We start from the raw sequence: 27,526 nt of genomic DNA, 5'->3' as shown, positions 1-27,526 counted from the left end.
TTTCAATAAATAGAAATTTTATTTTATATCACACAAATATCAAAGAAATTCGCAGAAAATGCACGTGCAAATTATAATTTTTTGAATCAGTTCATATTGCACTGCATATGTCAATATATCTCAATATTCATAATCTATGGATTAGTGTTAAAATTGAATTATTCTTAGTGTTTAGACGCAGTTCGAGCAAATTGTAAACTGCAAATGATGTTTGAGCCACCAGAACCATCAGATTATCAACATGAAGAAATATTAGCAGAACTAGGTCGTGTGCGATATAAAACTTTTATTCCAACTTTTATTGCTGATCGATAGTTGTAACAAAATGTTATCAGCAGTTACTACAGCTGCTAAGGCTGCACAGGTAACTTATTTTGTTCATACTTTAAACCTTGAAATTGATAGTTTAATATTGTTATTCATTCATAAATAATATTCTCATTTCAGTTAGCAGATATGTCTGTAGCAGTGCAAAATGTACGCACCGCGTTATGCAGATCTTGTGAGGAAGAAAGTTCTGCTGGAGAAGACACCCCAACAGCGAGTCCTGTGCCCCCTCCCACTACGCCACCTCCAGAGAGGTTGAGGGTGCATTGCTGGAACTTGTCAAGTCAGGCAGGTTAGTACACAGTTAAAGATAAAAATTAACTATGGTATTCTGATAGTCAAGATAGCAATGTTAATATACATTATTTTACTTAATTTTCATTATTGCTTTTCAAAACTCTTTACAGGTGGAATGCTGCATTATGCCACGTACGAAAATATCGCCAGTCCTGGATTCTTCCAGAATCTTTGTCTGGTGATTCCTTGAATACAGTATCAGCATATTCATCAGATGACGACGATGTGGCCTTAGTACTAAACATGTACTGTAATATTCTGGCACAAGATAAACCAAGTAAGTTTAAAGTTTTGTGTGGCATATAATTTTTTTGCAAGACAACTGCAATTAAATGATAATATAGTATAAGTTACAAAAATCTATGATTTAATTGCATGTTTTAAACTTAAAATATCATTTATATATGTCATCAAAAAGTTTTATTTAACTTAAAAAGGATGTGCTGAATAGTATTTTAATTGTTCTTTTTTTCTATTAAGATATATTCATCCTGACACGCACCGAAACAGAAACAGAACTGCTGATGTGTCCGCTCAGATTATGGAGAGCTTATATCAAGTTCAAAGTGCGTTGTCCAGACTGGAGCAGACTATAAAAATCGTCCAGGCGTGAACAAATGCGCAAAATACTATCGCACTGAATAGATCTTCGCTAAGCGCTGACGATTCATCACTGGTGAGCCACGATGTCTGATTAGTCTCGAATTTAAATTATAATATTTTACCAGAATAAAAACACGGTAGAACTATAAGCAGAAATATGTTACTTGTATAAGATATTAATATTATCACCTGTATCTGCCATTCACTTATGACATTCATCACATACATTTTCAAATTGTTTTAGTTTATTTGAAAATTTTCATTTATATCTGAGAATTTTTCATAAATTTATAACCAAATTAGTTACAAAATAAGGTAAATGTTTATTAAACACATTTCCAGATTACGCCGTTTAAATAAATGAAAGTATTGTGTTTATTATTTTTAGTAATTATCTACATGCAAAATGAAATATTGATAAAACGTTTGAGGCCTAATATAAGTGATATTGTTATGTGTTTTAAAACTTTTTGTTTTTATTCAGTAAAACTTTTACCAGTGAAATCTAGTTATTATATCATTTTTTATAGTGCGCATTGTACAACTAGTAAAATTTTAATTAGTAATATTTTTTCATAAAATTGAACATTATTTCTTGATGTTAGAAAAAGTGTTATTATATATGTGTTTATAATATTTAAATAAATGTTGTATTATTAAATATTACAGCAATTTTCTTCATTTTTTATTATTGCAGATTTTTGAGTATATTACATGCGAATTCGACAATTTATGTATGAGAATTCAATATTATTTTATGCATACTTAAGATGGCTAGATATATTTTTGTGTGTCGGAATCCTGATGCAGAAAAAGCAACACAAGACCATTATTGTGGGTTTTCTTTCAAAAATTTAGCTATTTAGATAAAATTATCAACTTCATTTATTTCTTAAATAAAGTTTTTACTATAGTAAATGCGATTTCCAATTCATGTACAAACTTGTAATATACAATATACGTAATTATATTATGTGCTTGGAATAATAAGCTGCTGAATTAATTTTCATATAGTTATGAATAATATGATTTTTATAATTAAACTTTTCGTAGGTCTGTAATATTTTAGAATGTACGAACATGAACTTTAGATCATGAACTTTATCTAAATGTAAAGTTTCATTAAAAATGTATGAATAGTTGAATTACGAAGAAACTGTCCGACCCATCTTTACCAATAACTAATAAGCACTATCTCCAAGTGTTATCTTTCGAACGGTTTTAAATTTTGAAAATCGGTTCCGTATTTTTTGCCAAAACGAGCACATTTTTTTATCTAAGAAAAAACGTCGACGAAAGCCAAAAATTGGCTCACATAAAATACAATTTGGTCTCAAACGAGCCTTTTCAAGTCATAATGACTTGAAAAGTCGATAAATCATAATATTACCAAGTCGCATTTTCTGGAAAAAACATGAAATTTCTCCTTCGGGAAGTTTCTTGTTGTGTTTGTATAAATATGACCTGCTAAATGATGACACATAATCTAGTGCCATAAATGACCACATGAATAAACATATATATATATATATATATATATATATATATATATATATATATATACAGTAAACCCTCGCTTTACGCGGCAAGTGCGTACCGGGCAGTATAGGAACCGTGCTATAAGAAACTCGTATTTAACATACAATTCAGGCTGGCTAATTCGTAGTGCGTTCTATGGAACCTTACATAGTGCAGTATGGGAACCGTGTTATGAGAGACTCAGAGTTGGTACAAATCGCACCATTTTATCGCGTTGTATGGAGACCAAGAAATACAACTTGAAGTAGGAGAAATACGGACGAAATGACGTGTAGGACATTGACACCTTATTCAAAATTGGCGCGACGCAGTAGTCAGCTCAAACGTGTTCTTAGGCGGCTATTATACAATCAGGCATGTCTAGAAGATAAAAGTCGATAACAAAATTTACATCAATACCCTTTTGCACCACGAACTTATGGGCTGTTGACCAAATACCGCGTAATAAGAAGTCCGTGTAGTCGGAGGGATGTCGGATTTTTAGCTCCGTGTAGTATGGGAACCGTGTACCCAGAGTGCCGTGTAAAGCGAGGGCCTACTGTATATATATATATATGATTTAGTAGTTAATTTTGATGTTGAAATATGTGAGTGAGTTCTTGAGGGCGATACATCAAACAAAGAAAAGCCAAAGATTTATAAAATAATCTTTATTTCCAAACGTTTCGACATTCAATTTAATGTCATCATCAGTGGATCTAAAAACAGTATGAAAATTAGTATATCTAGGTAATTATAATATATGTGGATTGGTAAAGTAACTATACAATAAGAGGAAAATTAACAACAAACTACAATATAACAACAATTAAAATCATACAACAATAATTTGAAAAACCCCAACCAAAACCAAACTATGATAACAGAACACATAAAAAATTTCAAACACTCCTTTAACTTTTATAATGCCAGTATTCTCTACCATGAACGGAACACCATTCAGAGACGTTTTGTAGAATCTTGTTTCATATCAATATGTGATCACGCGGTGAACAAAAGATCGGATTCCTCCTTACTCTGCGATAACTACCAAGTAATACTAAATAATGTTTCTAAATTTATCTCCTCTGCACAAAACTAATTCTGACCTTACTAACCTTGCCAACACTTCCTAGTTTAACTTCGGCCTTGATACCCGACCTTTACCTACCCATGCATAGCAAATTTTAAATAAACCTTAAAAAATTTTTATTTTAGATATTTGAGTTATTAGTATAACTACCTAGTAATACTAAATAACATTTCCAATTTTTTTCTCCTAATTCTAATCATACAAACCTAGCCTAACACTACTAGTTTCAACTCCGACCATTTTCTACCTATACCATTCCAGGATTGGCATGTATATATATATATATATATATGTATATGTGTGTATATGTGTATGTATATATATGTATATATGCGTAGGTTTATATGAGTGTACTTAGATATTTTTGCCTATATTTTTAATTATTTATTTAATTCTAGTCTCTACTACCTTTCCTATCTTTTATATTTGGTTTGTTGTTAAGTGTTGCTGTTTGTTAATTTTCCTCTTATTGTATAGTTACTTTACCAATCCACATATATTATAATTACCTAGATATACTAATTTTCATACTGTTTTTAGATCCACTGATGATGACATTAAATTGAATGTCTAAACGTTTGGAAATAAAGATTATTTTATAAATCTTTGGCTTTTCTTTGTTTGATGTATCGCCCTCAAGAACTCACTCATATATATATATATATATATATATATATATAATACAATATAATAATAATAAATATTAATATAATAATAATAAATGGTAGTCTGCCTGAAGGCAGGTCCATGGTGTGAGGGCCACCACAAATAAATGCTTTCCTTACCCTTCGTCATTCCCATTTCCACTATTTTCTCCCCTTTTTTTCATGTACTTATCTTCCCAAACTTCTGCTTCCATGCTTCATGATCCTGTGCTTCGTCTTTCAGTTCCCTGTATTTTCTCTTCTCACGTAGGTCATCAATCATTTGCATTCTTCTTCTTCCTATTCCTTTCAGTCCTTCTATTTTATCCTCGAGGACGTCGTGCAGGAGACACTCTTTCTGTAGAAGGGTCCGATACAGTCTTTTCTTCTCACTATTGTGCTCAGTAGAGTCCTTTCTTTGCCCACTCTTCTCAGGACTTCTTCGGTTGTTATTTTGTCTGAATGAATGAATGAATGAATGAATTTTATTCATTCATTTGTTCGCTAAATTACATCTAAAAAACATTTTTAGAATTTTTGAAAATTTTTCCATGCTATTTCCATACAAAACTTTGATTGAATTGCGCTCTATCTAAACGTTAATATTAAGAGCTAAAACTTTCGGAGAATTGTTTTTTATCTATTTGGAACCATTTGAGCCCCTGGGAGCAAGGAAATTCGAAAATGACCATTTTAAGGACCATCCTAATATATATATATATATATATATATATATATATATATATATCGTCTTACGTACGATGCGCGTTTTAAGCTCTGCGTTGACGGATCCGAAAAACACTGTCAAAACAATTCCCCAATTCGTTCATGATGTGTTGTGACGCTTTAAAAGTTTTTATTTCTGATAGCGCGAGGGATATTTGGAGAAATGACATCGGTATCATGCCCTAACAGGACCGTATTTAGAGTTATAAATAAAAATTTAATAATACATATGAAATGAAATATTTAATAATACACTTGAAATTCGTCATTAGGATATCATATATTTTATTTGAATTATGGTTATAATTTAATTATGTTAGCGTATTATATACGTAAAGTATCTTAAATTTTTAACTTCAATACTCTATTCAAATGTGTACTCTTCTTAATAATAAAAATTTTAATTAATTATCAAAATCATAACATTTGCAGAAAATTAATTCGGGACAGGATATATAATTATGTCAGACATGAAGGCATTTAAGCAACATTTAATATGATTTATCTATCATACATATAGCTTACTGCCAATCGGAATCCTCAAAATTTTATTCGAAAGCCCGTATGTGTTTCTTTTAACCGCGTATGCATAAATTTAATGTGAAATTAGCAAATAATACATTGAGAAAAGAAATTCTAAAATGAATGTGAATAGTATTATTTGTTGAGATTTTTTTGCAAAATATTATCTAATGAGGGGGTTAAATTAATCCTTACCACTCGCCTGCTATCTTACCTTGTCTCTCGGTTGTTTCTTCTAAAGCACTAGGCAGTTTGTGTTAATTAATAATAAATCAAGGATGAGCAACCCACGGCCTGCATGCAGTCCTTTAATTATTTTACCACCAAGCGTTACTAAAGTAAAGTTTTATTCATTTCATCAAATTTTTTCAAAAAATAAATTCATTATATTATTATTATTTGTTGCATTAATTTTGAAATATATACTTTAATATTTACTTTTACATACGTTAAAATATTCTAAGCAAGGGTCACAGATAACAATATAATAATCATTTTTTAACTAATTATTTTCTTACTTACATATAAGTAATTGATCCATTTCCTTTCTGACTGTTAAAATAGTAACGCGAACGCGTGCCGAGGACTCCGCTTATTGGAAAAGACTGTTGTAGGATTTATAAGGCATTAGGGGAAAACATAACAATCGTATGCGGAACTAGACGGAATAGTTTCCTTGTTTCACGAAAAAAACTCTGAAAAAAAGTAGATTAAAATATATTCAGACAACATCAAACAGCTTTTTTACATATGGATTTTTTGTAATTCTATCCTACAGATTTATTTGAAATTTGGTTGTGTTTTCTATAAATAAAATAAGAATATAGAAATGAATGGAAACACTGAAATTGCTTTGTGAATAAAATGTAATTTTTATTTATTTTCGAAACTAAGAAAACTTCGTTCCTACTACATTTCTTGTCTGAATAAGTTCTTTTGATAACGTCGCTGGGAATTGTTGTTCTATATACACATCGCATGTTATTACACATATTTCTATTTCAATTCGAATTTTGGTTTTATGAATAATTCAAATTTTGAACAAAACAGAATAAGTCAATATGCAATTGTATATATTGTATGTATTGATAATATATTTTGACATACACCTCTTTATAACTAAATTAATTTTGAAGTAATTGACTCGAGCTAATTAGGATTTGTAAGGTATTTATAGTGTCTTATATGTTGAGATGTCGGAAGGTGCATTAGCAAGAGCTATTAAGATTCCTAACAAATTGTGGAAACTCAAACAAATGCTCGGCTTGTATAAAAGATTCAACAACAGATGTGACAAATACATTTAGTTCGCGACCGGCGAACAGCGATATCTATTTCGACGCTTTTCTTATTCGACGTTTTTTTTGGAAGATAAACGCCCAATCACAGAATGGAAGAACGATTTTATAGAGTTTGGTTGATTGCTTTTACTTCGAGAATAGATTGATTTCATAAACAATTATTTTTTATAGTTTATTAGAAGTGTAATTTGAAATTTTTAAACTTATTTTTATTAATAATTATTAATTATGATTATTGTTTCATCCCTTGAGTAGCGCTACTAGGCTTTGCGCTGTTATGTTCTGAAATGATTAAATAAATTGTTTAAATCAAATTTTATTAAATCAATGATATAATTAATTTTAGTTTAACAAATTTGCATTGTTTGCCATTATTAATTAACTTCCCGTAGGGTAAGTTATTGTAATGGGCCGAAAATCGGAATTGAAAATTTTTACATTTCTCGACGTTTTGAAGGTTTCTGAACATTTTGGCATACTTCAGAAGAAATGGATGTGTGTGTGTGTGTATGTATGTATGGATACAAATTTTCGCCCACGTTTTCGGGCGTACGGATCAACCGATTTGAATGGTTTAAAAAACATTCGTTTCCTATTGATAAGGAGATGTGCTGATTAGTTTTTGGCAAAGGCAGGTCCAGCAGTTACGGAGATAAGGAGCAAAGAGTGCAGAAAATAGAAATCGAGTTTTTGAGAGAACGGAGCATCCGATTTGAATGATCTAAAAAACATTCAATTAGTAATGATTGGGAGAAGGGGTTATTAGTTTTTCGCAAAGGCAGGCCCAGCCATTTTGGAGATACAGAGCTAAATGTACAAAAAATGACAGTTTTTGAGAGAACTAAGCGTCCGATTCAATTGATTCAAAGAACTTTCTGCTTGTCTTAACAAAATAATTGATTTTGGAAAAAAAAAATTTGTTTCATTTTTTTTTTAACTTTTTGTATATCGAAAATAATTCAGATTTTATTTTTAATTCTGACTATAGTTCTAATATACTTTAAACAAATAATTTCAACTCTGCAATTCAGTTTATATAATTCTTATAAATATTAGACAATGTTACAATATTTATATTAATCTATTTGAAAACATTCAATATTCCTCGAACATTTCGTTACGGTACGGGAAGTTACAGCAATTTGCCTTAAGGCACGATGCCACCCACCCCACTAGTTTAATTAATAAGTGATGTGCAAGCCGTTTTATAGAGAAATATTTTAGCTTTCGTATCAGAGATAATTAATGTCTGAGGTCTCCCTCCCAATTATTCAAATCGTAATGTAAACAGAACATCTTGGAATTGTAAAAATACCTAGGAGTAGTTTTCGGCACACTATCGTCAGCTGTAGGAGAAAGCACGTCTATTACGATGGCGGGACGTTTTTTTTAATAAATAATATTAACATTGAGTAAATATATATAAAATTTGTGATACAACTTCAAGATTTCATCTGATAACGAATATGAAATATGTTTTTGAATAACTTTTGTAGAAGTGCTAAAGTAAATATTTATCAAAATATCGCACCTAAACACAAGTGATTAAAATTTTTAATTAAAGCAGTTTAATATTATCATATTAACTTGTCAAAATTGTTAATGTAAATTCAATATTAGTAATATTATACATATTTTTTAATATATAATAACAATATTGAATATAACAAATATTTAATAAAAGCATTATAAGCAATATTTTGATCTGAATTATGTATAAAAATGTATTGAAACTTACTTGATTATTTAACATTACCTACTGAATTATTTATTAAAACGATAAAATAATTAATGTGTTTATTATGTGCGCACAAGTGGTGTTTTCAATTAAATAACCATAATTGTTAAATTTGTTAAAATTGATCAGTTTAATGTAATATAAGCAAAATTTTAGCTAATTTTGATTTCCGTATAAAAAATTTAATACAAGCAAAATTGGTCAAAACTTATGAATAAATTTAATATAAAAATCACAAGCATTAACTTAATTTTAATTATTTAAATGTTAAACTTGAATTTATTAAAACTATGAAAAATGTGCTAGTTCTTTTTTATATTAATCAATTAAAATACGAACAACTGAACTATTGTTACTAACAATAATAATTTTACAAATTAATTATGCTATATGTCATGTGTAATATTCCAAAATGAATTTTTGACAAATTTAATAAGAAAGCATAGACAATAAAAATAATTTTGTGAAATGTTTATTTTAAGTAAGTGGATTCAAGACATATTTACAATAATTTGCAATTTTTATTGTTTAAATCAAGGCTGAAATATGTATCAACTCATTTTTTTAGTTTTATGTATACACTCACTTCTAATACAAGGTACGTACTATGAATTAAATATTAATAATATTTTTATTTTTTATAATTTTATGTTAATATTTTTTCTTGTAGTTTTTTAATTACGCATGAAATTCAATTTAGAATCTCTTATATTAGTAAAATAATATAAACACCGAGATAAATACTATTATTTTGTTTCCTTTACATTTACTGTGTCAACAAAAATTCAATTCTTATTTGAAAAATATTTAATTATTTAGAAGATCTAATAGCTGAGCATTATTGACAATTTCACATGATTACTATGCCTTATAAATTTTTTTAATGATTATTCTCTATATTAAATATACATCTATTAGTTATTTTAATAAAAATTAATATTATCGGCCTGGTGTTCAGAAATATCTTCCAATTTTACATTAGCGATGGAAAAAATTATGATATCTAAAGTAATATATTGAACTTAAATAGATAATTTTGCAAAAATGAATACTAAATGATTATTTCTTGCCAATTTGCAGTACAAAGTGGTGGAATAATATCATCTCCTAATCTAATAATTCCTATTGCTAGAGCTGGTGGCGATGTTATAATGAGTTGCGAGTAAGTAGCTAAGTTATTGAAACTTTTGCATTTTTAATCTACTCTCTATTTATATTTCATTTATTTTTTAAAAATGTTATATACATTTTTTATACATTTTTGCCAATTTTATAGAAACGCAATTTTTACCACATTATATTCAAGTGTTATGATCTAACTTTGTAATGTTTTTAAAAATCATTGAAAAGTGTCTAATTATAATTAGGCATATCTCTTTAGAAATAATAATAATTACATTGTATTAAATCATCTCAGATACGAATTGTCTGGTGGCGAAAATTCACTATATTCAGTAAAATGGTACAGAGGACAACATGAGTTCTACAGGTATACGCCTTGGCAATGGCCAAAAGGCAGATGGTTTCGAGTGCCTGGAATTCAAGTGGAGGTAAAACTGAACAAACTTTAATATTTATATAATTATATAAATTAACACTTTCGGGACGGCACCGATTTCAAAACAAACTACTTTACCGGCTGTAAACTTGATTTCATTGTGTATGTTATGCAATTTGTTTGATAAAAATTTGTGGTCATTGAGGACATACATTTTTAATATTAATTTATTTTTGATCATTTTATAAAAAATGGTGACATTCAAAACAATTTCCAAAATGCATAGCTGGTTGATTTTGACATGTTTTACAATAAAATGTTGTTCGCCGCCTTCCTTCTGGTGCTTTTCTGTCAGAACAGACAGTACAATCCCTTTTTCTTTTAGAATTTAGAATATGCCACTGATTAGTCAGTATATTTGTTCATTTTTGCGCTGCCATAGTGGTTAGTTTTTTCTATTATATTGTCTAATAATTCATTTATAAAATATAAAGTAAAATAATATATTGGATGTCTTATATTGTTTGGTATTTGTAGTCAGGATGTTTTTTGATGTATGGCAAAACTCGATTATTGAAGGAGAATCGGCACATTCGGTAATGTCTTCCAGCTCTTCATTTACTTTGTCGAACTTCTTCTTTTTGTTGGTTAGATAATATCATCAGCACATTCATCAATATCATCGGTGCGAATAGTAATTTCGTAAAATTTGTCTGTATGAATGTCTATTTGAAACTCATCTTCACTACTGCTTAATTCACAAAATTTACTAGTCATTTTGCCATATTAAAAAAAAGACCATATAGCAAAGAAAAAGGCTAAATATACTATTAAAATAATTTAAAATTATTTTCAAAATACAATACTGTTTATCACTGCTATAGGTAATTTATTCAACTTTTCGATGCCATCTGAGTCATTGTTTATCACAGAGTATGTTTGTCCACTGAGGTGCACAACCGTCCCCAAAGTGTTAATCAGTTGTTTTGAAATTTTACTGTCAATGATCTATTAACAATAATATTTCCGTGAAACCTTATAATTATTATTTACATATAACATAAAATATATTGCTTGTAGAATTTTTTATATTGATAACCGAAGGTTTTTGTTTTAAATTAATCAATAGTAAATTGATATTTTTTAAAGTGTAAAATTTACTTCCAATTAGGTAAGATGTTTTTGAATCAGCATTTTTATAGGAATTTATTGAAATTTATAGCATTACGTTTATATTATATGTTGAAATAGTTCAAGCAGAAATACTTTTATATTCAATAAATAATTTATTGAAACATAATTGAATTTACATTTAGTGAACACAAATATTAATCCAATCGAAACAAAATTGCATCAAAAGCTCATCGAACAAAGCACCAGATTAGCATGTCAAATCTAACTTTGCTTACATTATTACCTAATCTGGATAACAGCTTTATTCGCATAATGTTTGAATGTATTAATTGACGATTCAATAAACTGCTTTTGTAATAAAATAACAATCCGAAATTTAGCATGTTGTTTTGTAATAAAACAGCATGTAAATCTATTATGTTCTAAACTGCTTAAGAACTATTTCATCAAATAAACAACCTGATGCAACTCTTTAGTGCGTCTGCCTATAAAAATTTTATAACCCTCAAACGGCTCTAAGAATTGACGTGAATGTTCGCGTTGTTGAAATCTGCTTAGGAAAAGTAAAATTCTATTTTCTGAAACATAACATATTTACGGGAAAGAAAACAAAGAGATCGTTTTTATAGTCACCAAGAAATTAAAAGTAGTACATGACGAAACCTTTATTTTAGTGAAGATTAAAACAGTCATTTTATTCAAAAAATGTAATATATAATATATATATATATATATATATATATAATATATATTGATACTTGTTTTTTAATTAAGAATAATTTATCAATATGTGTGACATAAAACATTCTTAATTTCAATGTTTCAGATTATAATCACGAATCCTTAAAGTAAATGCAAATCTATAACTTTTGTTCTATTAATTTAATTCAATACCAAATAGCAATTTTTTTTATTTATTTATTTATATAATATATATATTATTTTCAAATCTCAGTCAGACAGAGGTGCCTGGTATGAGAGATTATGAAAACAGTTTTCATATTTTATATATACATTTCATTTGATTATTTCATGAATATAATATCTATTATAATTAAAATATCTTCATATAACTTTCCAATCTTCTTTGTCTTCCATTTCCTTATACTATTTCTTTATTTTTCTTTTAAATTTATTGTCCTCATTAGTCATCTTTATATCGTTTGGCAATTCATTATATATTTTACCAGGGCTCCATATGACATTTCCTCTCAATTTCTTTCTATTGTGTTCAATGTGAAAATTGTTGTGTTGTCTAGTATAGTGTTCATGTATATCTTGATTTATGTCTATTGTGGTACTTGTTTTAATTCTATTATATTTCATTTTGTGTATTAGTTTGCATTTCTCTATTTTAATTATGTTAATTAGTGAATGATTATTTAATTGTTTCTGTCTGTTTCGGTGGGTGTTCAATGTAATTAAATTTCTAAACAAATTATCATCGAAATACTCTGTCTGAAATTGTAGGGCAAATTCTGATACAAATTCAAGTGCAATAATACTGTAGAAGTTATACTGTAAAGAAATATAAAACTATTTTGCTGATAACCAGAAACCATTATTTTGCAGTACTTTTGCCAAGAAAAACTGCTTGCATTAGATTTTATGTATGCAAAAATAGTAACATTTTAATTTTACGTGAAATGACCATTTTTTTATTTCAGAATCGACTAAACTTGCAGTACTATTCCTTGTCAGAGAAGTTAATTAGCATTATTATGCTAACTTAAATTTGATGTAAAATAACAATTGCAACTATTTATACAATAAAAATAAGTTTTCTTTAATGAATCAGAATTGATGAGATTGAGCACAAAACTTTTAATGTTTTTTTTTAATTTTGTTTTTTCGATTTTAACACTATTCCTACCGACATTTCATGTTTGCTATTCCTACCGCGACCGGTCAAATGACCGGTCATGCAAAATCGGTATTTTTCAGTATTGAATGAAGAGTTAATGCTTGTTTAAGAGTTTATAAATACAAATACAATATATTTCTTTTATTTTATAATGCGAATTCTACATTTTATACTGTTTTATCCAATTTTTCACGATTTTTTTTCTTAGAGTGTATTTTCTGCACACGCATTTTTTACGTTTTTGGCTGATTTTGTTTTCTCTATCATTTTTCTAAAGCATTATCTGGAATAGTTTCTTTTAGGGAATCTGTTTTGTACTTGTACTTAGCTGATTTTTTTCTGAATTCTTGTTGGAACTATACGACAAGTTAATTGGAATAGAAAGTTCCTGCCTTGTACATTGTCTTCTCGTAATTTCTTTATGTAACAACAATGGATTTATCCTGAATACATCCAAAATAATGTAAATTCTTGATGAATTCTCTCTAAAATTCATATTTTACCAAATAATTTCTGACTATTTTATGAATGGCATCTACACCAGTCCCGACGCTAATACCAATAGAATTAACTCCCGTATTAGTGTAATTTTTTCAACATATGTGTATGTAAGTGAAAATTAGAATCTTCTTTCTTATCTTCCAAAATTGTAAATATTATTTGAGTATTGAAATCTTTGATTTTTCGTTCTGCCAGTATTTATAGCTGTTATATTGCTTCAATTGTACCTACCATCAGTTTTCTTTTACTAAAAGTTTAGCTATATGTAGGATGGTAAAAACGTTATATATTTTTTATGTCGTACTAGCGATTTTGATAATACGGTTTCATCAGTTATAAATCTTCAAAGAATATCTCAGTTTGCTACGTATACTGGATGGTTACCAAAATTTTACACCCCATTTGTGCGATTTGCAGGGCATAATTATATTTACATCGTATATTGAACAGTTACTAATATTTATACGTTTTCCTAAATACTATTGAACATATGTTGAATGAATTTACACCTTACCTTTATTGAAAATATATGTTTGTCGATAGTAATACGTAGTCTTTTACAACAATTTTGATTGCTGTCAATGTAGTTGAACCAACCTTTGGATTCAAAACAAAACCTATCGATTTATTGTTTAGATTCCTTCGTAAAAATCTGTCTATACATAGACATTGAGAAAATTGAGAAATCCCACTTTTTATACCGTAGAAATGCAATATTTATACTACTTGCCTTATTTGCGCACCGCGCATACAGAATCGAAAAAAATGCATATAAATTTGCAGAAGGCAGTTTTTACCAGTCTAAATTCTTCTGAATTTACATTTTCTTGTAAGTTCCAAAATATTCTTAACAATTACTACAAAAAATCCCATCCGAACATCGTCTTTCGTACTACCGGTCAAATGACCGGTCGCGGTAGGTAAGACAGCATACAATTTTTTTTCCAAAAATAAAAATTGAAAAAACAAATTAACATTGAAAAATGTTTTATACTCACATATTAGGAAAAGTCATAAAGTTTGATGACGATTCAATTACGTTTGATATGAAAAATACTAATCGAAAAATCAAAAACGGTCATTTGACCGGTCCCGGTAGGAATAGTGTTAAGAAGCTCCTAGTGTTTTTTTTTTATAAAAACGAATATATGAAATTCGTATCCATTTTATGTGCATTTACGTTCAATCTAATAAGAGTACTAATATGTCATTTTTTTATTAGGAAAAGCATAACATAGTATAATGAACAAATGCATTTGATAGATCTGTTTTTCTTCATTTCATAGTTGTCTTTGTCCGATGCTCACCAAGTGGCTTTATTAAGGGTACCGGAATTTCTTAGCGGCAACATTACCTGCGAAGTTTCGATAGAGGAGAAATATACAACCGAAATAGCAACAGGGTTAGTATATGTAGATTTATTGAATCTACATTGGATTATTGAGATTAAGTACATTCTGTAGACAGCACACTATCATCAATTACATATGTTTCCAATGTACTTCTTAACGCTGAACACGAATCAAAATTGCCTAATTAAAAAAATGTAATTAATCAAATTTAAAATTAACTACTACGATTTGGTAAAAAACGCAGTCAAAATGACCGTTTCGCGGCCGCGGATTTGTGATCAATGCATAAAATATTTAAACAATTTAAGTTTAAAAACAATACGCGATGGGGATTTTATATCTTACTAATATTTCAGCTCATTCGTATATTTCATTAAAATGTTCCTCAAGAATGGTTCTAAATTTAAAATAGTACTAAACAAATCCTAAACATAACAACTATTTTAAAATAGTTTATTTTTTATTAGATATCTTTTCGTTCTTGCGCCTAAAACGACCATTGACATGCCGCTGGACAGACCACAGAATGGTGAATCCCCTGCTTCATTGAAGAGTTCTGCTGGATATACCAATCACGAAAACTTTATAGTTTCAAATCATGATAAAATTATTAATCGAGGACATCAAATCTCCAATAATTTCCAAGTCATGGTTAGCTTATGTTATTTTATTATAACTTATAATGTACAATTTTAAGTTGAAGATATTATAATTTATTTTGAATACAATAAAGAAGCTAATTAATTTTATAAGTCATCTGTTAATAAAAACTGGCAAAGTTTTTGTGTCATATATTTAATATATAGTTTGTGGTTTAACAAATGGTGAAAGAAAGATCTGCAGAATCATGTCTCAATAGAAATCAAATTTTGTTAATTAGACTATCCTTAATTATAGTTATTATTACTATTATACCATTATTATAATAATGAAAATGAATTAAACCTGGGGTAGATTGCCACCACTTCTAGCTGGCGTAATTTTATTCTTTCTAACAATAAGTAAAGATTTAGAAATAAAAGATTTTATAACTGAATAACTGAATAACTCGGTGAGAACAATATGTTAAAATACTTTTAAATAAATGGATTATGTATTATATGTAAAAATAAATTAGAAACTTTTATAAATTGAATAGATATTAGAAATTGTGAGCAAAAAATGGTTATGTGCAATTCATATATAAGAAGTAATAAAATAATATTTCATAAATAAAATAAATAAGTCTTAAATAAAATAATTTGTTTTTCAATATTCATGGACACTTTTATGATAAGACCGTTAGATTGTAAGTTAAGAGATTAAAAGAAAAAGGCTCGAAGGACCAATGTTAAGGATGGCGGTTGATTAGACCCTTTCGGAATAGCTTATTGAATTCGACTCAATAGCTACTCCGAGGATTTTGTAAAATTGAGTATATTAAGGAAAATATTAATCCTTCTAGAGGACCAAGCAGATATAGACTCCAAAGAACCAATACTTAGAACTTATAACTTATAAGTTATAAGTTATAAGCATATCATTGTCGGAAGCACGTGATGATAGTGGGGTGACTTCTAGTTGTGAAATAATTATATTTTTGTATATGAAGATCTACGTTTGAAGCAATGCATGAATTAATCAAAGTGCTGGATACTTGAGATAAATCGTTTTGATCATCTAAAATTTTTCCGGCATGCTTTATTTTTGCGTAAAGCTTTTCCAACGCTCTCGCGAGGTCATATTCCGGAATATAGCTAGGATTTTCTAACTGTTTCAATAGATTAATTTTATCGGAAAAAGGCATATTTTTGTAAAAAATTGTATCTTACTTGAAGAAGAGCCAATATGATGAGAAATGTCGTAAGTTTCTTGGATGATTGAAAAATACATTTCCATCTTAGCTGTTAGTCGATCAATCTCTGCACCAACGTCAAGTTCAGGTGCCATCTTCGATTACTATTTCCTTAATATACTCAATAAATCCTAATCAAAATTAGGATCCGGCTCGAATGATCAATGTTAAAGATGGGGGTTGCATGGTTAGACCCTTTCGGAATAGCTTATTGAATTTGACTCAATAGCTATTCCGAGGATTTTGTACAATTGAGTATATTAAGGATATACTTGATGTTATCTGCTTGGAAGGCGGTCCACTCGGACGGTGGCTTGAAGTCCGGAATTTTCAGATCGCTGTAGGAATTGGATGCTGAGGAAGGAATTGACTCCAAAAGCACAAATAAGGAACACTGGCTAAGATTAATAGAGTATTTATTTACACAAATAACATCAAACACTCGGAAATATACAACAAAACTAATACGGAAAACTAGTGAACAACTTACATGAACAAACAATAACGCTCATGATTAACGTTGCAAATCGTTGCAAATTGTCTTCTTTTGGTATTGCCAGAGACTAAGTATTGTCCGACTCCGACAAATGCAGCTTGCTCGTCCACCATCTTTCTGGCGCGAACATAAAGATTACATATATAATATTTTAATCATTCAAATAACTTTTATATAATAACAACTCCCACGCCCAAACAAAATGGTCTGCTAGCATGTACGTGGAGTTGTTTTACCTATTTGTTTTTATTTTGATTTTTTTATGTAAATTATTCATAGATAAACAAGTATATATATATTCCCATCAAACTACCTTTTTATTCTTTAATTTTTTCAAATCTTGTAAAAAGCAATATGATTTTACAATTTGAATTTTGAATTGAATAGATTCATCTAATCACTCTTCTTTTATCTATGCATCTAATTATCATTTATCTTAGGATTTCAAATTGCCCGCCATAGATATGGAAATATGTTGTTCGCTATCTTTTATAAACAACTTCACTAAATGCAATATTTCAATATGGCTGAGTTTGTTTATAATTTTGTACAAATGTCAAGTTATAGTTAGTTTTTGTGATATTTTGGAAAAAGATGGAAACTGGAAAATAAGGACAATATGATTTGTAAATTATTAAATGTTGAATCAGATAAAATATGTAGATCTTGTTTAACGATTAGTGATGAAATGACATCAATATATAATACTATCAATTGTGAAAACAATACTGTTCATTTTAATGAACTCATATCTGTGATAACTGGCGCGTTGGTACGTTTCTTGTTTAAATTGTAATATTATAACAATTAAAATTATATGTAAAAACAACTTTCAGGTGTCTGTTGATGCAGACCTTCCCAGTCAAATATGCGTAGCTTGCTCAACAAAATTTCTACAATATTTTCAATTCAAAATTCAAATTTTAAAATCATATTGCTTTTTACAAGATTTGAAAAAAATAAAGGATCAAAAGGTAGTTTGATGGGAATATATATTTTTCAGTGGCGATCACATGTATTTGTTTATTACACTTTTAGAGATGCACAAATTATCATAATAAAGTAGTTGAACCTGAATGGTTGGAGCTAGATGAGCAAGGATTTCTTCCAGATGACAGTGAACCTTTAGACATAGTTAATCAAGGTATTAATGGTGAAGTGCAATGTTCAAATGCAACTGATATGATCTCTGTGGCTTCTCTTTCTATGAGTTATATTATTACACAATATGAAAAACAAGTTCGAACTTTTTATCAAATTGCCTAAATGAAAAACAATATTTATTTCTACTTGAATGCTAAATGTTTATTGAACTAAAGAAGATTCAAAATGTTACATTTTTATTAAGTTTAAACTAATTACCTTGTTAAAAAGTTTTCAATATTTGTTTTACTATTGGATTTAATCATACATTAATTATTAATTATTATCATACATTAATTATGTATTATTCAATTCTAGATTTCTTATTATAAATTCTATAAGTGTTTTCTGCAAATCATTCAAGGTGATATAATTATTTATAGAGCATTCACTTCTTTATTATCATTTTTAGATTATGATGTAAATTATACTGGAAGTCAAACACGATCAACAAGAAAAAAACAAAATGCTACCTTTAAATTAAAATCTGATATTTCACCTTCGGTTGAATCAGATTCTGATGACTATGAACATAATATGAACAATATAGAAATAAACAAAAGTCCGGAACCTCATGTTACTCACCAAGATAATGTGAAGCCTAAAAATCTTATAAATACAAATAAGGACAATCTTACAATGAAATCAACTATGAATGAAAATAGGTTTATATCAAAGATTAATAATGCAAGAGAATCATTATTTTCAAATCCCCTAGAGCCACAAATTTGTAGTATTTGTTCTGAAACTTGCTTAAATATAAATGCTCTTATAAAGCATAGAGCTCAAAATCATGGGGCTAAAAAATTTCAATGCCAAAATTGCGGTATGTATTTTTCAAAAAGTAGAAAATATGCATTACGAATTATCAATATTTGAATTATATAGTAACAAATAAATATATATAGTAACAAATAAATATATATTGTTGACATGATATTTTCATATCTCAGTCTGGCAGGGGTGCCTGGTAAAGAGATTATGAAACAATTTTTATATATAATATACTTATATATCTATATATATATAATATTTAAATAATTAGCTTGTACTTAATAGTTATGTTATAATTATTATAATTTTTTTGAATTTAGGAACGGATTTACAACTCTAAGAGGGTTGAGAATTCACTTGCGACTGCACACAGGAGAAAAGCCAGAGATATGTTCTGTGTGCAACAAAGCGTTTTCTGATCCAAGAACATTGCGGTAAATATTTTGTTTAGTTATAAACTTTTGTGTGAAACATAAATAAAATCCTAGAAAAAGTGGAATATTTTAAGTTAACTCAATAACATTTCATTATGATTTAAGTTACTATTAATAAAATACAATGTTATTTGTAGGAATCATGAACGAATACATTCTGGTCAACATCCATTTGAATGTGAGCACTGTGATAAACGATTTCCTGCAAGATTGGCACTACTTCATCATACTCGTTCGCATACAGGAGAAAAACCCAATAAGTGTCATATATGTTCAAAAGTTATGTGCAAATGAATAGCCTGCAGGTAAACTATAGTAAAAAGAATATTCAACATCTTTAAATTGATCATAACATGTTCATTTTAAAACTTTACTAATATATATTTTTTATTAATCCAAGACCACTCTTACAAATTAAATTTAGGAACATATTAATACATTTATGCAAGCATTTGATGCAATTGTTTTCAATTGGATTAATTATATTTTTTTATTGTTAAAGACCTTTATAGATTATTTTAATTTTCTATTTCAATGTTGAAAATTATTGATAAAGTTTGTTTTTTTGGTTATTGAATGTTTCATAACAAGTATCTAAATGAACATATTTATTTTAAAAATGCAACATTAATGTATGCACAGTGAAAATAATTACCTTCTTGATACTATAAAAATGTATAAATCAAGAAAAGTAAAGAAAGTTATTTTATAAATATTTGTAAATCAAGTCAAATAAAGTAAATATTGTTATTTGATTGCAGATACATTTAAGAACACATACTGGAGAAAAACCTTTTATTTGTAAAATTTGTAATAGAGGTTTCACAAACACTACATCATTATCATTGCACCAGCTTACACATAATGGTAAGTATTCAAACAAAATTCAACACATTAATGCTTTCATGCTTTAACAATTTAACTTCTATTTAACGTTACACTTTGTTTTCAATAAAGGTGTTAAGAACTTTCAATGTAGTATTTGTGGTAACGTATGGGGCGATCTGGAGAACTTACAATACATATGCGTACTCATACAGGTGAAAAACCTTTTGCCTGCAAACTCTGCGAGAAAGATTTACAAACAGTTCGGCACTGACGGCACATATGCCAAGGCATACAGGTATTAATAATCATAAAAACAATTTATTATCATTATTTTTAATATTGTTTATTTTCGTTTTTACTTTAAGAGAAACGTGTAAAATATTTTTTAGAATTTCTCAACTTGCTGAATGATGACATATAGTGTGAAAACTTACATATAAATAGTGATAGTAAAAAGTAAAAAACAGTTTTTTTTATTTTGACTGCTGCAATAAATTATATATGTATAAAACAACATACCTGTGAATATAATTCATAGTTCGGTTGCTGAACTTATTATCTCATATTTTTTAGAGTTAAATTAATTATCAAACATTATTATAATAATTATTATTATTGAAGGCATTAAAAATTTTGTTTGCTCTTACTGTGGAAAACGAGTGGCACGTTCCGTCGAACTGCGAATACACATGCGCACTCATACAGGTGAACGTAATTTCAAATGTGCATACTGCGACAAACGATTTGCAACTTCCAGCAATCTTCGATTACATGAACGCAAGCATACAGGTAATTTTCTCAAATACCTGTTATATATATATATATATATATATAAATCATTATTTATTGTATTAGTCATCAAATATATTTTACTTATGTGATTAATAATCACCATACTAATTATCAGCATATTTATTGTTTATAATATATGTTCTAACAATATATTTAGTCATAATTATCAACGTCGCTTGTGAATGTAACAATTGTTATTAGAGAATATTCAGTTCCAATAACAAAAATTATACTATACTAAATGATAATGAGACGATTGATATAGCCCCAAACATTGTGAAGCCAAAATTAAACGTTTATCTCTGGTATTCTAGTGAAGCAATTAATGCTTCAGTGTGTAAAGAATTATTTCTTAAATTTGTATATCTAAGCGTTTATTTATTTATAATTATAGATTTAATATACTGAATTAAGATGATGTTTTCTTAGCTTCTTTGTGCCTGCTCTTTTGACATAAATTTACTCCTTATAGGTGAGAAGCCTTATGCTTGCACAATTTGTTCAAGAAGTTTTGCTGATTCTCACGTGCTTCGCAATCATATTAGAACCCATACTGGAGAACGCCCACATGAATGTCAAATTTGTCATTCTCGATTTGCTCAGCAGGCATCATTAAGGGCTCATATGAAAACACATAGGAATAAAGATGATCTCAATAATAGCGGTAAGATTCAATGATATACTGTAAAATGTATAAATCGGAAATTGACAAAAACTATAAACAATATGGGAATTTTTTCATACTATATTAAAAGTTTGTGAATTGAAGTGCATTGATTCAAAGTATCAATGCACTTCAATTGATTTATATGTATGGAGTACTCGAAGTAGAAGTTTGTGTTTTGCCAGAAAATCCGATTTGCCAAGTTGTTTTTTTTTTGGCGTTTCAAGTTATTCTGAATCGTTTAACACCAAATTTACGTGCGTAAGCCAAAATTTGATCTTTTGTCGACGTTTCCTCTAAAACGTTATCTAAAGCAATTGCATTTGAACACAAACTCACAATTGATATTTTAACTTAAATGCTTCAATTCCGAACGTAAAAATATTATTAGATATTGGCTTGAATTTTTGTTGTATTCTGATAAATTGGTTTTATTATTATGAGATTAATTCTTATGAAAATATCTTTGATAATATTGTAAACGATAATCAAACCAATAATAAGATAAGTTAAGTTGAGAAAAGTAATCTTATTAATAATTATGCTATTAAATCACTAATTGTTTTAACGAATGCGGTAAATTTTGAAAATGCAAATATAGTTGATAGTTCTGATATTTAGGGCCGTTCAAGTATTACGTAAGCACTATAGGGGGGCGGGGAGGGTTGTTGATTTGCTTATTTTGGGTTGACATGGGGGGCAGGGGAGTCTGGATGAGGGACATATTTTTGATGAATAGTTTTATCTTACTTTTTTTAAATGCATTTTACAGATTCAGTCCCCACTGCAATTAATAATGAAGATAATCAAAATTTGCCTCAAAGTTCTGAATTAATAACACCTAGCGCTGTTGGCAGTAACTGTTCATTAACTCATGACCCATTAGATGATCAAGCAGATGGTAGTCTTCTCATTGATCAGACAGAAAGTATTTTGAGTAATAATGATAGTCAGGTCATTTACAGCAATACTGACGGAGATCTCATATATAACAAAAAAGATAGCGTATATAGTTATGCTTATCAATGACGTAATGAAATATAAGTATAAATAATGAAGATTTGTTTTATTACTCCTAATAAACGATTTAAGCTTTTAGAATTGAATAATGTTATTTTCCATACTATAATTTTTTTATAATTAAAAGTATTTAATTCATAAAGATTTTATAAAACAGGTATCAATATCATTTCATCATTCAAGGCTACTCTACTAAAATGAAAAAATCATTTTTTCTTTAAAATTTCTAAAAAACATCTAATATATATATATATATATATATATATATATATATATATATATATAAAATTGTTTCTTGGGCATCCATCCAGTAATTAAAAAACAGTTTTATTGAAAAATGTTTTTATTTAGAGAACATACGTTTCAGGTCTTGATTTGACCCATCTTCAGTGCTACAATTAAATAATTCAGGGTTACAAATTAAAACAATATAAAAAATACATAATTACAGCCAAAAATAAGTAAAACCAATGTATATGAAAAGTATATATGAAAAACAACCATAAAATAAACAAATGTAAAGAAACTCACCATACAAATAAACTTTGAAAAATAACACAAAAACACACAAAATTGCACGAAAAAAAAATAAATATGAAATAAAAAATTGATAAAACGTCGAGTTATGAGAATTTTTAAAAAATTGTAAAATTAAAATAAACTAGCTGTAAGTGGAATTCTGTCTTAAGGCAATTAAGGCATCGTGCCTTAAGGCAAATTGCTGGAACTTCCCGTACCAAAATTATTATTTTTTTAAAACATTAACATTTTGAAAAAAAATTACTTTGAAAGAATAAGATTTTTGAGAAACTATAAAGGACAAAAAAATAACTTTTCTTTGAAAAAAAAAATTTTTTTTAAAAAACATTTTTTTTTTTGAAAAAATTTTTTTTTCTGTATTTTGACATATTGTAGAAGATCTGAAATTTTTTTGAAAGCAATCGTACTGCTTTAACTGCATAGGGACAAAATATAAAGCGCGTAAGCGCCGCGTCGCTGTCTAACGCATAAGCATTGGTACGGAACCCATAGAATTTTAACAAAATGTATACTTATTGTTAAAATCTCTATAAAATATCTGATAATTTGATGTGCATATGTCTAATGATCATTTTTTGACCGCCAAATGGCTCATTTTTTTACTTTTTCCTCCATATCTCCGAAACCGCTAGACCTACCTTCATGAAATTTTATCGATTCTTCACCTTGTCAATACAAGTGAAATGTTTTTGAATTATTCAATCGGACGCTCCGTTCTCTTAAAACTGAGTTACCGTTTTCGGCACTTTTTCCCCGTATCTTCGGAACGGCTAGACCTGCCTTCGCCAAAAACTAATCAGCACGTCTCCTTATCAATACGAATCGAATGTTTTTGAATTATTCAAATCGGTTGATCCGTGTTCCCGAAATCGTCGACGAAAATTTGTATCCGCACATACATACAACACGCACATACATACATACATACATACAGACATCATACTACATACATACATACACACACACAACACAACACACACACATACATCCATTTTTCTAAGGTATGCCAAAATGTTCAGAAACCTTTGAAACGTAAAGATATATAAAAATTTTCATTTTCGATTTTTTTGCGATTACTATAACTTGCCCTACGGGAAGTTAATAATATATTTTATTATAAAAAAGCTTATTCCAAACGAACATGTTGTTAGTTTGGAAAATGTATTATGTGTGTGTACGAGAGTAAAATGTGTGCGTAAGTGTTTGCGGATAATAGTGGAAACTGTATCGACATTGGATGAGAGAGCGGGATAGAGTCTCTTAGATAGCTGTTTTTGTTTGTGGCCAATTCATTTTTGTAGTAAAGACTTATTTTTGTAGACGCCTTACATAGCTGTTTGTGGCCAATTTATTCTCATTTTTGTATAACTTTTACCATTAAGACTCGAAGAGCTGAAAAAGAAAGCCCTACTCGTGCGATCTAGAGTGCCTTACATAGCTGTTTTTGTTTGTGCCCAATTTATTTTTGTAGTAAAGACTTGTAGAGCTGAAAGAGAAATCCCTACTAATGCACTCTAGACGCCTTACATAGCTGTTTGTGGCCAATTTATTATTGTTTTTGTAATACTTTTACCATTAAGACTCGAAGAGCTGAAAAAGAAAGCCCTACTCGTGCGATCTAGAGTGCCTTACATAGCTGTTTTTGTTTGTGGCCAATTTATTTTTGTAGTAAAGACTTGTAGAGCTGAAAGAGAAATCCCTACTAATGCACTCTAGACGCCTTACATAGCTGTTTGTGGCCAATTTATTATTGTTTTTGTAATACTTTTACCATTAAGACTCGAAGAGCTGAAAAAGAAAGCCCTACTCGTGCGATCTAGAGTGCCTTACATAGCTGTTTTTGTTTGTGGCCAATTTATTTTTGTAGTAAAGACTTGTAGAGCTGAAAGAGAAATCCCTACTCATGCACTCTAGACGCCTTACATAGCTGTTTGTGGCCAATTTATTATCATTTTTTGTATACTTTTACCATTAAGACTCGAAGAGCTGAAAAAGAAAGCCCTACTCGTGCGATCTAGAGTGCCTTACATAGCTGTTTTTGTTTGTGGCCAATTTATTTTTGTAGTAAAGACTTGTAGAGCTGAAAGAGAAATCCCTACTCATGCACTCTAGACGCCTTACATAGCTGTTTGTGGCCAATTTATTCTCATTTTTGTATAACTTTTACCATTAAGACTCGAAGAGCTGAAAAAGAAAGCCCTACTCGTGCGATCTAGAGTGCCTTACATAGCTGTTTTTGTTTGTGGCCAATTTATTTTTGTAGTAAAGACTTGTAGAGCTGAAAGAGAAATCCCTACTCATGCACTCTAGACGCCTTACATAGCTGTTTGTGGCCAATTTATTTCATTTTTGTAATACTTTTACCATTAAGACTCGAAGAGCTGAAAAGAAAGCCCTACTCGTGCGATCTAGAGTGCCTTACATAGCTGTTTTTGTTTGTGGCCAATTTATTTTTGTAGTAAAGACTTGTAGAGCTGAAAGAGAAATCCCTACTCATGCACTCTAGACGCCTTACATAGCTGTTTGTGGCCAATTTATTATTGTTTTTGTAATACTTTTACCATTAAGACTCGAAGAGCTGAAAAAGAAAGCCCTACTCGTGCGATCTAGAGTGCCTTACATAGCTGTTTTGTTTGTGGCCAATTTATTTTTGTAGTAAAGACTTGTAGAGCTGAAAGAGAAATCCCTACTCATGCACTCTAGACGCCTTACATAGCTGTTTGTGGCCAATTTATTTTCATTTTTGTAATACTTTTACCATTAAGACTCGAAGAGCTGAAAAAGAAAGCCCTACTCGTGCGATCTAGAGTGCCTTACATAGCTGTTTTTGTTTGTGGCCAATTTATTTTTGTAGTAAAGACTTGTAGAGCTGAAAGAGAAATCCCTACTCATGCACTCTAGACGCCTTACATAGCTGTTTGTGGCCAATTTATTATTGTTTTTGTGTAATACTTTTACCATTAAGACTCGAAGAGCTGAAAAAGAAAGCCCTACTCGTGCGATCTAGAGTGCCTTACATAGCTGTTTTTGTTTGTGGCCAATTTATTTTTGTAGTAAAGACTTGTAGAGCTGAAAGAGAAATCCCTACTCATGCACTCTAGACGCCTTACATAGCTGTTTGTGGCCAATTTATTGGTAATAAAGACTCGAAGAGCTGAAAAAGAAAGCCCTACTCGTGCGATCTAGAGTGCCTTACATAGCTGTTTTTGTTTGACTTGTAGAGCTGAAAGAGAAATCCCTACTCATGCACTCTAGACGCCTTACATAGCTGTTTGTGGCCAATTTATTATTGTTTTTGTAATACTTTTACCATTAAGACTCGAAGAGCTGAAAAAGAAAGCCCTACTCGTGCGATCTAGAGTGCCTTACATAGCTGTTTTTGTTTGTGGCCAATTTATTTTTGTAGTAAAGACTTGTAGAGCTGAAAGAGAAATCCCTACTAATGCACTCTAGACGCCTTACATAGCTGTTTGTGGCCAATTTATTATTGTTTTTGTAATACTTTTACCATTAAGACTCGAAGAGCTGAAAAAGAAAGCCCTACTCGTGCGATCTAGAGTGCCTTACATAGCTTTTTTGTTTGTGCCCAATTTATTTTTGTAGTAAAGACTTGTAGAGCTGAAAGAGAAATCCCTACTCATGCACTCTAGACGCCTTACATAGCTGTTTGTGGCCAATTTATTATTGTTTTTGTAATACTTTTACCATTAAGACTCGAAGAGCTGAAAAAGAAAGCCCTACTCGTGCGATCTAGAGTGCCTTACATAGCTGTTTTTTTGTGGCCATTTATTTTTGTAGTAAAGACTTGTAGAGCTGAAAGAAAATCCCTACTCATGCACTCTAGACGCCTTACATAGCTGTTTGTGGCCAATTTATTATTTTT

General features: G+C 29.3%; 3 protein-coding genes across 3 annotated transcripts in view; all 3 read left to right on the top strand.

Moving 5' to 3' along the window:
• The first annotated feature begins 9,243 nt into the window (after positions 1-9,243).
• Positions 9,244-17,181, top strand: LOC113386044. The gene is made up of 6 exons (XM_026623853.1): positions 9,244-9,367; positions 9,850-9,931; positions 10,187-10,319; positions 15,053-15,168; positions 15,586-15,769; positions 17,098-17,181. The coding sequence occupies exons 1-6, from the start codon at positions 9,316-9,318 to the stop codon at positions 17,179-17,181; spliced, it is 651 nt and encodes a 216-aa protein (XP_026479638.1). The 5' UTR covers positions 9,244-9,315.
• Positions 17,182-18,490: 1,309 nt separating this feature from the next.
• LOC113386042 lies at positions 18,491-19,705 on the top strand. The gene is made up of 3 exons (XM_026623852.1): positions 18,491-18,592; positions 19,004-19,417; positions 19,686-19,705. Exons 2-3 carry the CDS (start codon positions 19,129-19,131, stop codon positions 19,703-19,705), a joined length of 309 nt encoding a protein of 102 aa, XP_026479637.1. The 5' UTR covers positions 18,491-18,592; positions 19,004-19,128.
• Positions 19,706-19,708: 3 nt separating this feature from the next.
• Positions 19,709-27,526, top strand: part of LOC113386041 (gastrula zinc finger protein XlCGF17.1-like) — a 24,949-nt gene continuing 17,131 nt past the window's right edge. Inside the window, exons 1-8 of the mRNA XM_026623851.1 lie at positions 19,709-19,799; positions 19,937-20,104; positions 20,561-20,666; positions 20,757-20,786; positions 20,872-20,922; positions 21,249-21,416; positions 21,892-22,083; positions 22,856-23,088. Of these exons, the coding sequence (XP_026479636.1) occupies positions 20,069-20,104; positions 20,561-20,666; positions 20,757-20,786; positions 20,872-20,922; positions 21,249-21,416; positions 21,892-22,083; positions 22,856-23,088 (816 nt within the window). The 5' untranslated portion in view covers positions 19,709-19,799; positions 19,937-20,068. The remainder of the gene's footprint in view (positions 19,800-19,936; positions 20,105-20,560; positions 20,667-20,756; positions 20,787-20,871; positions 20,923-21,248; positions 21,417-21,891; positions 22,084-22,855; positions 23,089-27,526) is intronic.

Source organism: Ctenocephalides felis, unplaced genomic scaffold (assembly GCF_003426905.1).
Source record: "Ctenocephalides felis isolate EL2017-DRISC unplaced genomic scaffold, ASM342690v1 CF-g0.4_SCAFFOLD_03571, whole genome shotgun sequence".
Lineage (NCBI taxonomy): Eukaryota > Metazoa > Arthropoda > Insecta > Siphonaptera > Pulicidae > Ctenocephalides > Ctenocephalides felis.
The sequence above is the reverse complement of the archived record's forward strand: the minus strand, read 5'-3'. Positions and strand labels throughout refer to the sequence as shown.